The 12,958-nt window shown below is 35.4% G+C and overlaps 1 protein-coding gene across 1 annotated transcript in view; it reads right to left on the reverse strand.

The window, feature by feature from the left end:
• Nucleotides 1-11,487, reverse strand: part of EPYC (epiphycan) — a 36,103-nt gene extending 24,616 nt beyond the window's left edge. Inside the window, exons 1-2 of the mRNA XM_047867381.1 lie at nt 11,424-11,487; nt 8,906-9,083 (exon numbers count right to left, since the gene is read on the reverse strand). Of these exons, the coding sequence (XP_047723337.1) occupies nt 8,906-9,070 (165 nt within the window). The 5' untranslated portion in view covers nt 9,071-9,083; nt 11,424-11,487. The remainder of the gene's footprint in view (nt 1-8,905; nt 9,084-11,423) is intronic.
• Between the last annotated feature and the right edge of the window lie 1,471 nt (nt 11,488-12,958).

The raw sequence follows: 12,958 nt of genomic DNA on the forward strand, positions 1-12,958 counted from the left end.
GGTTTTGTTTGGTTTTGTTTTGTTTCCATCTCCTGATTTTTCTTAGGTAGCTCCAGGTTTCTTCTTGAGTATCTGCCAACACTATGTACTGGTCTGGGGGAATACCCTTTTGCTTGGAATAATTAATTTTGGAGACTCGGGATTAATTTGTTCTTTAAATCTGATGGGGGTTAGGGCCATTTTTGTGATAATACTGCATGCACACTTAACGCTTCGTTCTCTTAAAATATCAAAGTCATGGGAGACTGTAGTGACCTACTAGCAAAGTATGTGCTTCTGAAGGAACTACACCTGTATCTGGAAGAATTCAGTCATGGTGTTACCGAGAGAGTCCAGCTTGGCCCAGGTAAGATGAAGAGAAGCAAAAAGAATTAGGAAAAGGAAGTTCTTTGGCTTTTTCAATCAAAGTCAAACAATGCTGATTTTGTACTGTAATCTCTTTGGATTTAAACAAATTCAGACTTTAATTTGCAGGAGATGGATATTAATCTTTGGTCCTTTATTTTTCCACACAAGCTTCATAGAAGTAGGGGAAATATACACAGATTTGTGTTATCTTTATGTTTCTGGAATTTTTTTTAATGTTTACTTATTTTGAGAGAGAGAGAGAGAGAGAGAGAGAGTCAGGGGAGGCATAGAGAGAGGGAGACACATAATCCAAAGCAGGCTTTACGCTTTGAGCTGTCAGCACAGAGCCCGACATGGGGCTCGAACTCAGGAACTGTGAGATCATGACCTGAGCCAAAGTCGGAGGCTTAACTGACTGAGCCACCCAGGCACCCTTGGAATTGTTTTATTGGAGTATATTTACCCAGAATTTCATTTCATTTCAGAGTCTTTCCTAAGCTCTATTATTAATGTGGCTTGATATAATTTTAGGTAGAACATACAAGTGAGAGTGAGATATCAATCTCAGGTGCAGGACGGCCTTTGAGATAAATTCACTGATGTTCTTGGATCCATTTCAGAGCTTTTGGGATCAAAATCTACATTCTGCCATTCTGCCATACATGCCTAAGAGTGCTGACTGTCATGGTGGTAGGTCTCATAAAGATGGGAGCGTGATTGTCCTAAAAATGGGAAGAGCTATCTTGAACTTAATAGTTAAGCCTAATGGCTTGAAGGCCACCATCCTGGGAGGTGAGTGCATCTTTCATTCACTCTTCCTGAAGAAGAATGACTAGGCTAATTGGTGGATGGCAGAAGATACTAGGACTGAGTGGTTCATCTTCCCTTTTGGGGAGAATTGTCTGCCTGTCAAGAACATACATTGCTTTGTCCCTCCATGCACTACGATTTACTGAATCAGGCACTAATCTGACGACTGTGGTTAACCACAGTTTTGGGTTAATACCAAAGTTAGTGGTTTGTTACATTATTCTTTGTAGTGTGTGGTTTAATAATTTAAATGCGCAACCAAAGTCAGATTGGAAAACAAATGTCCTCACCTATGTATTCATTTTGATTAAGATCCTCACTCTGCCAGTCAATTCCTAACCAGTAAGTCCAGGCCTTCAGCAGAAAATATTTAAATTACAGATCTGCTTCTCATTAAAAAAAAAATAGAAATCCAGAATGTTATTTGGATTCTCATTCTGTTTTCATTCAAAAACAGAATAAGGTTTTTGTTAAACGGAATGGAATTTTAAATTTCTCTTTTCTCAAAATTGTCCCACACAGTTGATAAGAAATCTTGAAGCTATTCCTTGTTGTTACCATTATGTCAACAATTGGCTTCCAAAGGTGTTAAAAGGTTCTCATATATTCAGCCTGGGTTACTAGCGAAGCATTCATAAGGATTTCATAGACTGGCACGTAGATATCTTAAGTGTGGTGGAATTCTTCTCTAAATATCAGCCTGGTGTACAAATTGATTTAACTGATCCATATTAATTATCTAAAAGAATGTGACCATGGACGCTGGCAATGAAAGCTGTATCTTATTTTCTATTTTATCTTGAAAATGGATGAGGAAGAAATGTGTTTGGCGAAGACTGCTCAATCCTCACATTTCTCACAAAGCAGCTTTCAGTTCAGAGGGATTGTCTTACCTCTTGCTCCCTTAAATACTTTGACAGCTAAGACAGATGCTTAGATATTGTGTTAATTATAATCACTTGAAAATTCTTGCTTTTCTGATTCCTAATAATCAAATTACTTAACCTCAGAGGAAAGAAACCTCAATATTGGACACAGCTAAAAGAAGTAAAGATTAAAGAGAAGAAGAAGGAAAATAATGGAAGCTTTTAATGCCAAAGTCTCTCTGGTTTGGCATTAAAACAATCTGGTTTAAATTTTACTCTGAAACGTACTAGCTGAATAACCTTGGGCAAAATTCTGATCTTCAATTGTTAATAATAATAATAATAATAATAATAAAATAATTTATCATTTCAAAGGATAGTTATGAGAATTAACTTAGGCTTGTGGTCTCATAAATAATGTATAATACAAACACAAATAAGTCACTGGCAAAGACTATCAGTGTTCTTTTGTTTCCTGATGAGCCTATATGATTGCATATTTGTTGCATTTTCTTAAAGTTTTCAAATAGTTTTAAAATGAGATTCAAATAGTTTAACACGTTTTTAAAAGAAGCATATGGAAAGTCAATCAGACAACCATATTAAAAGCTCATCAGCAAAATTCTACTCCCCCCCCCACTTTCTCCAGAGTGTCTTTGGTGAGGAGGGAGGGTGAGGAGAAATATTAGCTTTTATTTTTTGCCAAATTCTGAAAAGAACATTTAATTCAGGCTGAGTTTAAGTTACTTCTTCCAAAAAAAAGTATTTTATATGCAAACCATAAGTTTGAAACGTTTAAATATATTTCATAAACTGGCCAAAGTGAGACATCATTCCAAATATAAAGGTAAAAAAAAAGATAAAAGATAAAAGTATTCCATATCTTTATTACCAGAGGAAATAAATAGTAGAAATATTACTAATTAATTGCTTTCTGTTCAGAAAATACAAAGATGTTATCTGTTAGCATTACCAAAGCTCTATACCAATTTATCATATTTAGATAACCTAATTAAAATACTTTTTATATATCATTATCTGAAGTGGACATTGATTCTATGAGTAGCTCAAAGTTAATGTCATTTTCTTAAGCAATTTCTAGTGTTACAGGGCACCAACATTTGTTCTAAAATTATTCTGCATGGCATCATATTACCATTATGGCAACTGAAAAGAAACCATTGTTCAACTGTTCCTGGATACAACTGCCTTCACTGAATACTTGCCCATTTCTACAACTCCACTAAATTTAACTTTCATTCCTTTGATGAATCTTATCACTTCTTCATCCCTGAAAGCTATTTTTTAAGCTTAATTCATTTCTTTCAATGGTGATTTTCTTTGGGATGATTTTAAATAAGTTCACTACTTATTCTCCTTATGAAAAAGAAAACAATGGCCTAATTTTAAGATCAATGGAGAGTAATAGCAAAGAAGGCACCTTTCATTCAAAAAAATCCCTATGGGTCAATTATTACTGATATCCCTTTATTAGTTATTGCCATTTATCTATGAATGCTTACTCCATCCTATTCCAGAAAGTATATGAGGCAGTTTTAAAAGCACGTATGGTAATTCTTCAAACAATCTACACGAGGAGATTAGGATGATGGGAAAGTAAAGGTGGGGGAAGTAATATAAAATGAGGAAAGAATGCAGCAAAAATTCAGGGCACAAATTTCTGAGCAAAATGACAAACACAATTATTTACAAGATGTAGAGCCCAGAAAATAAGCACATTCCTGAAAATTTGCAACCCATTTGGGTACTGAGGCCTGAGAGAAATGTCTACCCCATAGCCTCCTGAAGAGCATTGTATGGCATCACTGTAAGTGCCCCTCATGCTGTCCCACATTAAGTACAACCAAGTGCTCCACAGGGCTCTGTGATACAACATTTATGGTGTTTATTAAAGATGCAGAGACACTGCAGATGCAATTAAGTACAAGTAATTATATAAGACTAGAGTGAGGCAGGATAGGGGAGGGTAAATCTGATTGGATGGAGCCAAGGAAAGGTTACTGCAGGAATGGAAGTTCATATGCTCCATAAATACGAATACTGCCACTGAGTACTTTTCTGGGCAAAGGAAATAACTCATGGGCAGGCCAATGTTTTTCTGAGACCTAAAAGAAATGAGTAATCAATAACCCCAAAACTATACCATGGAAACGGAAGCATCAAATACCTACCTTAATCAAAAATACAGTCTCAGTTTAAATCACTCAAAGAATATCAAATTTTTAACTGTGTTCTGATGAAAACTTTAAGGCAAATAACAAAATGTTTCCGTGGAATCTAAACCACCAAATATTTATGATTTTATATATCTATCTATATTTATATTTGTATCTATATCTATATCTACATCTACATTGGATGGATGGATAGATAGATGTTAGATAGATGGATAGATAGATAGATGGATAGAAATAGAGACATAGAGAGATAGCTATAGGCTATTCCCCATAGCATAGATATACTATGTTGGAGGATGACTATCTACAATTAATCTTTGAAGTAGTCTTTTTTTATTTTAACTTAATTTTTTTTACATTTATTCATTTTTGGGAGACAGAGAGAGACAGAGCACAAGTGGAGGAGGGACAGAGAGAGAGGGAGACAGAATCTGAAGCAGGCTGCAGGCTCCGAGCTAGCATCCGACATGGGGCTCCAACTCACAAACCACGAGATCATGACTTGAGCCGAAGTCAGATGCTCAACCTACTGAGCCACACAGGAGCTCCTGAAGTAGTCTTAAGCCATTCTTTCTCACAAGTTGGGTAAGTCAACTGTCTCTAAAATTTACTTCTAGATTACATTATTCACCCATAGAACAAATGCTTTTAGCAGTGTTGGAGCACCAGCATTCAGTTCTACTAAAACAAGTATCAAGTTAAAAGGACAATTTGGAAAATGGTAGAAAATGGAGGGAGGATAATATTTTTTTTATTAACCTGCTGGAAATTATTTTCTGATACGAGAAGATAATATCACTATAATTATATGTCATTAACAATTATGATCTTAATCAAGTTACTTAACCGCTCTTTATCTCAATAGTCTCATGTATTCAATGAAAAGAACAATATCACTTCCTAGTTTTGTTGTGAGTAAGGAGATCATGCATGTGACAGGCCTAGAATAGTACTCAGCACATAAAAAGTGCTCAATCAAGGTTAGCTAATATTCATCAGAAAGCAAAAAGTTCATAGTTTTGTCTTACTGCTTGTAACCAATTCTCACTTGTACCATTAAATTAAAATAAAGGCTAAGTAAAAGACTGAAAAAAATTTATGTTATACCAGCAAGTTTATCCATTATCCACTGGGTAACATAGAGCATTATGATGGAATTGCTGAGCCTAAGATCTGCTTCTAACACAGAATCCAGCAGATTCTGAATATTCTAAATCATCAGAAATCACTTAAGTCAGCAGTCTGAATACTATTCCTGCATGTCATTTTCAAAACTAGAAATTCTTTCATGACCCTTTCACTCACTAGGGAGGTAATGAATATACTACCACCAGTAGAAATCGACAAAGCTCTATTGAGATTCTAACTCTGGGGTTGGAGGGGTGGTTTGGCTCATTGCTAGATAAATCACTGTATTCACAAATGCAAGCCTTGCAGCAGTACAATTCAAATTTGGTTTTCAGAAAAAAATTTACATTATTACATATTGTATTAGTTTTCTATGGCTGCAAAGCAAATTGCTATACATTTAGCAGCTTAAATCTATACCCATTTTTAACTAACAGTTTCTGTGAGTCGGAAGTCCAGGAGTGGCCGGGAATGGTCAGAAGTCCAGGAATGGCCAGACATCTGCCCAGGGTCTCACAAGGCTAAAATCAAGCTAATGGCCAGGGCTGTGATCTCAGGTATACCTCTGGGTTCCTTATGTCTATAGGACTGTGGTTTCCATATGCTCTCTGGCTGTCAGCCACTCTCAAAATTTAGAGACTTCCTGCATTCCTTGCTATGTGGACCCATCCATCTTTAAAGCCAGCAACAAATAGTTTTCCATTTCCTTGAATTCATTTCATGCTTTAAAATTTGTCCCTGACCTCAAGACACTGTTTTAAAGGACTCATTAGTATAGATCAAGCCAACCAGTAGAATCTCCCTTTTTAAATTTCAGTTGTGCCATATAAAATAACCTAATTATAAGCCTGATATCCCAATACAGTTATGATGTTGAGAATTATAGAGGGCATGGACACACCAGGGAAGGAGTCACTTAGGGGACATCTTAGATTTCTGCCTACCTCATATGTCTAAGGCCTTAAGGGTAAATCATTCAAAGTCTAGAGGGTCTATTATATTGGCCCAAGATGCAAGTCTTAAAATTTGTAAGAAAGAAACTGGCATATATTTTAGAAACATTGCTCGGTTATTCTATAAATTTATAATTTTAAAATATAAACTTGCCTTTTCTAGAAATGAAATAAATTCTAGACTGACATAGTCAGAACCACACTCTTGGGATTGAAGACATAAAAGAAAAGAACCTTATCTTACCATTCTCCATGTGCTTCATTTACCATGAATTTTTTTTATCAACTGTACCTTATATGGGTAAGTTACCAGTGTGTTCACTCAAAAAGTGTCATACAGGAATAAGAAAATGTAGAACAACTGTTCTTAGTTGATAAATATGAGATAAATAAGCTTATCAGGAGTTGTCAGAATCTGAATTTCCATGACTAAAGTCAAGAAATTCATATAATGAGTAACTATATTCTAGAATCCATGCAGCATGGCTGGATCTATTGGCTTCGTTTCACATCTTCTCATAAGGAATTGAATATTATTTCTTTGTTTCTAAAGCAATTTACATTAACAACTTGTTAAGATCTGAGCTTCAGTTCTGAATTTTATTCCTCAGGTCCTTTTATTTATTATATTACATTGTTTTTGTATTTTGTTCTTTCATAGGTGGTGGGTGGGTGGATTGGTGAATTGGTTTTTGCTACTGGACCAACTTGGTAAAATTAAAAAATTATGCATTGTTTGTTTTCAAATGTGTTACATTTTCATTATAGCACAGGTATATATGTATATGTATATCATCTATCTATAAACTGGTTTTCTTCATCACAAAAGATCATTAAATCAGGGATGACTTATGTATTTCAGTCATCAACAAGAGATTATTTTGTGGCTCTCTGGAGAGAGTTGTTAAGGATGCTGAGTTTGGCTACGTCAGTGTGAAAATTAAGCATATTTGAATGAGGTAACAGGATACAATGCCACATATTTGGTACCTTGCAAGAAGGTTGCTCTTCCAGAATAAGCAAATACTGAGGAAGGGTTGGATACGAAACCATCTTTATAGAGATACATTTATCACCTTAAGCTTCTTGATGGCACAAAGAACTTCAGAATCTCTTGAGAATGTCTGTGCAGCAAAAAGGGATTCTGACATCAAGGAATGGCTTCAAAGAGGTCTACAGATAAAGCTCATCTCCTTCAAAATTTTATCTAGGGCAGCCTTGAACCCACTCCACAGGCCTACTCAAAACAGAGGATTCACTGATGATACTCATCAAACATCTTTGATCTTATGAAATATCTTTTGGAGGAATGACAGTACATTTAAAACTAAAATATTTAGCTTGGTAGATAACTGCAGATACATACTGAGTCTTTTTTTTAATATTTATGCAAAATGGGAAAAGGAGCAGAGCAGAGGAGTTAAGCACTAACAAAGCTTCTCCTTATATTCTAAACTGATGCATTAGATTGGAGATCTAGAGAACATGTATAGCAAGACTAGTGTTAATGACTATAAACTCTACAGAAAATTCCCTTAACATAGTAGAAGTCATACAGCAAAATGAATCAAACAATGTATAAAGACTTGGAAAACAATCACAACCAAATGTGCAGAAGACAAGTGGTCTTCTGTCAAGCCTAAAACTTTACTAAAAATAAGGAAAGAGGGAGACAGAGAAGGAATGGGGTGGGAAGAGCGTAAAAACAAAAGAGAGGAGGATGGAAAGGAAAATGGGGTGGGGAAGAAGATGTGAGAGTCATCGCGTTGCAAAAATTTGACATAAGGCAACATAAACAATAACAAGAATGCATATCCTCTTAATAAAGATATAGCTATGTCCATACAATTTAAATAAGTGCTTTTGTCAAAATATTTTATTTCCCTAGTTACCAAAAGTAATTATTCTAACAAGACTTACACTCGAGTGACTGCCCAAAATATGTTATGATCCTGTAAAGGTGATGTAACTTCCCTTTTGGTTGATTTATGCTTAATTAGTTTTTGTCAATGTTGTACATTAATTACCCTCCAACATTTCAAGGTCTATTTGTGTTTTGATTTAAGAAATTAGTCTGTATCCTTTAGTTATGTAAAAAGTCTAACATTTAATTGGAAACATGTCATATCAGATTTATGTAATGGGCTGTAACCTTGCCAATGCCTACATTAGCTGAGAGATAATCCGTCATTTAGAAAAGCACCCTCACTCTTGGAACACAGTGGAGTTCCAAATCACTGCCCTTTCTTTGCATTCTTATTTTATTCAAATTTATTTTCCTCTTATTATCACACGTGTACTATTTCCACTCTTTTCCTCTAATGCTCTCTGTTCTAACTTGAAAGAAACTCTTTTTTGTTATTGTTGTTTTAATTTGTGAGAAGATATAAAGAAAATGAAGTGAACCAGGCGAAAGCAAAAGAGTGTCCCAATGTTAACTTCCAACAGATTGAACAGATTGTGGAGAAAGTGTTCATATGAAACCATTAAGGTAGAACATCTCTATTTATAAATAAACAAAAATCTATTTGAAGAGAGCAAATCTCAATAACTCCCCATATTCATGCTTTTAAAAGTCTCAAGAGAGGCAGGAATCAGTTACCTCAGCTTGACCAATAGGTATGTTTTCATAGTTGTATAAATTATCCAGGTCGTCCAAAGTGGCATCGTAAGTTTCTGAGTCATAGTTGATGGGGTCCAGAGTGGGAGCAGTCACAGCAGCATCAAAGATGACAAGTCCCAGAATGAGTCTTGCTAACATTTTCATTTTTCAAGCTTTCCTAACAAAAAATACTTAAATGTATAAATATCTAATTGATAATAACTTAGGAATAGTTTCCACTAACTAGGAATGATAAATTCACAGTTCGACACTGTGAAACTCAAGCTGGTAGCTTTCTTTATATGGATCATTTATAAACATAACACATGAAATTATACGGATTCTGAAGGCTATTCATAGCAGATGTTCAAATTAATTCACAAACCTATCCACATTTTTACAGTAGATATAGACATTACAGTGAAATTAAGTTTCTTTCATACAGAAACACAGGGAAAAAGGGGACACAGAAATATTGTGATACACTTGTTCATGAAAGCCTTTGCCTTAGAGTTTTACCTTTTACTAAACATTAAGTTTCTTTCATCAACTCTGGGATGTAGGAAGGAGAAGGAGGTGGCGGAGGACTTATAACCGTAACTCCATTTTACAGATGAGGAAACCGAGGCAGAGTTGACTAGCGATCTAACTAGGACTCATAAGTGTTTCTTGCACATTTAAGCCTATGGCTTTTTCCAGACAAAATAATGAAGGTTTTCTTTTTTTTTTTCTTTTTTACTTCCTTGTTGCCTCTGGGTATCATTGATGTATGCATAATTTAATATGTGTATAATTTACTATTTCATGCAATATTTTTCAAAACTTATTCTTAACCAAATGAGGCAGAAAATGATTTTTTCTTTAGTCCTTCGTGTTTTATTTCAGTTCTTCATAGCTATCTAAGCTTTAAACTCAGAATCAGTCAGAATACATGCCTAAAAGACACTATAAGGCAAGATTTTCTTGGAGGAGGATTTCCACACACATAAGATTAAGAAGTTTTTGTTTCGTAATTCTTTGTTAAGCACAATTCTTATTTTCCATGGTAACATCGTGGCGGGGGGATTCGATCAAGGTCTTACCATTTTAATTATTTTAGTTCTGTATGTACTCCTTTGAATACGTTCTAGTTTTAGGGGGAAAAAACCTCTCACGTTTAATTTTAAACATCTAAATTGGGCTTATCAAAAATGTTACCTGGTAATCATTTTTCGAGGAGGCAAAGAATCTGGAAAACTTTTCTTATCAAGCATGTCTAATTTTAAAGGTGTTGTATTTTGAATACACTTCTCAGGTTTACTTCAAGAACAGTGCCTATGGTGTTTTGTACCTATACACACGTATAAAAGGGAATTCATGATAAATATTACTTTTAAACTTGAATGCACTGGCAGACAAACTGACCTTCAGTTACTTGAAAGAAAGTCTTTATGAAGCAGGTTTAGGCAGAGGCATATGAAATTCCTCCGAGAATAAGAAGCAGTACAAGGAGCTCCTTTTTATTCCCTCCTATGATTTCTTCAAGTAATTTTTTTATCCATCCTGGATAAGCCAAGCCTCTATGTCACTTGCCTTTGCAGGGGTCTTTGCAGGATTGCAGATTTCGAACTGTCGTACACAATCACCAGCAAAGTCCTGCTTAATCAAACAGTGTGATTTACAAATTTTCCACAAACCATTCTTCCATAGTCGAGTGGAAAACATTAACTGTAGACCCCACTAACCTAGAGAAAATCTTTTCTTTTTACATTTCCTTCTGCATTTCTGGCCACTTTCATTGTTCAAAGTAATTATGTACTTGCTGATGATTTTTTTCTCACTTCAAACTATAAATGTGAGTATGTGTCTACATTCTTAGAGTTTATTTGCTTTGGGCATATCCCTCAAAGTCATCAGCAATGAGACAGTCTGTGCAAACCCCAGAAATATGAAGAACACCTATCTATGCTTAGTTTAAAAAGTACATTTCTTCCTCCAAGTAACTATACTCGTATTTAATGTTGTATCTTTGAACTTGTTGCCCACTTTATACCATTTCATGATATTTTGAAAATTATGCTTATAATAAAACTTTAAAATATATAGTTTATAAAGACATTCTAAATGCATAATTGCCATATAATCATCAATACATTTTTAAACGCCTGAAATCTCCCTTTTTCTTCTTTTGCATGATATTTCAACAATGCTAATCAATAGTGCATGTCTATAATGGCAAGAAACATGGTCAGTGTCAGGGCACTTGATTTAAGGAATATATTGGAAGCTACTACAATTTTATTGGCATCTATCCTGGCTGTTAAGATCAACCATTTTACTGTGTGTTATTAATTCCTGAGCTAATTAAAAAGTTGAGTTTTCCAAGAGTAATATAAACGTAAAATAACAAACTTAAACCTAAACCATTGAATCAAAGTTCACCATGAAATATGAAAGCAAGTTGAATTATTTCTCAAAAAGTTGTTAGAGGAGAAAAGAAAGTATCTCACCCAATAAGAAAGCAATTGTAAAAACTTACCTTTGGCTCCTACTTGGTGAAATGGCACGAAGTGACTGAGGACGCTGAGCCAGTAGTATGTGCCCCTGACCAATGGTTGTGAATTCTGGTCTGTGGGAGGTGGAATTTATAACACTCAATTTTCTGTTTGGAAAAGCTAACCTTGAGAAATGCTTCTCAGTCTTTAAAAACCCCAAATTACTTTATAGTCACTCAAAATAAGCAGTCGAATCCAAATGCCATAGTGTATAGAGTTCTTGAAATATGTTAAAGGAGTTCTAATTGCCAACATGTCGCCTTAAACATTTTAAATGCAAAAAGTTGGTTTTAATATATTTAATCTATAACAAGCTCACCAATTAAGAAAAAGTTAATGTATACAGTGATACTAGAAATGGATATTTTAGAAATGTTCTAATAAGAAATAATTTTCCTTGCGTGTCTAGCATTGCTTTCTTCACTTTTCATTAATGTTAAATGAAATTCAGTAAATGTGGCAAAAGCCTTACCTGTTTAATGCCGGGAAAGTAAAAAAAAATCCATTTTTTTATTGCTTGGAACATTCTGAGATCAAAGAAACAATAAACGCTTTGCATTCCCATTTACAAAGAAAAATATGCCCTGAAACAATGCATAAATATGATCTGAGTGTTTTGGAAAAAAAAGTCTCCTTTTCCTCTCTTATCTATCAGAACCAAACAAATCAGATTACATAAAAACGTTTTTCCCACAGAATACAAGATTTGTTGTAGGCTCCTGGTACCTGACATGGTTTGTGAAACTGAGCCTTACTACAGGTATGGAGACAAAGTACATTTGTGTCAAATCTCCTCTCTCCACTTCCATTCACACTGCAAAAGTTCTAGAGGAAGATGAAACTTATGTCATGTATTCTGGCATGCTTTCATAAATCCAGGTGTCTGCTTCTAACCTGTGCATCAGGAATTCTTTTTCACTGACCAGAAGTGAATAGCTGTATTGAATTTTGAAAGCAGGTGAGGGCAAACTGATGGAGGAAAGTCTGTCTTCAAGACTCTCCTCTTTCTGCCTTCCCTCCTATTCTCCCTCCTACCCCCAATTTTTGGGGATTCAGGGCACAGTCAGTCATCCTCATCACGCACACCTGCTTCCACATGATCTGTGCTCAGTGTGAGTTATTTTCCTTGGGACCAGTTTTATTTGTAATGGAAGCAGTGATACTGGATAAAGTGCAGAATCTATCAAGACCTCTCCAATAGCAGAGAGGCCATCCTGGGGGGTAGGGACTCCTTCCCTGCATCCTGCAGTTTCACATCATGTGGAGGCTACTTTCAGAAGCATTTCTACAAAAAGGCATGAAGCTGGGTTCCTACACTGGCTGTGTTACAGCGCTGTCCCACAGTGCATGCTAGATGAGTTTACCTATTGTTAACTCTCCCGACACGTTCTCGATCAGAGTAGTTCTCCATTCCCAGGTGGGTGGCACTCAATCAGTTAATTCTCTAAGGTCACATGTGACACAAAGAGAAAACCAAATTGGGTCAAGTTCCCTGATGTTACTGAGCTCATCTAAGGGA

The sequence above is a fragment of the Prionailurus viverrinus genome, chromosome B4, assembly GCF_022837055.1.
Source record: "Prionailurus viverrinus isolate Anna chromosome B4, UM_Priviv_1.0, whole genome shotgun sequence".
NCBI lineage: Eukaryota > Metazoa > Chordata > Mammalia > Carnivora > Felidae > Prionailurus > Prionailurus viverrinus.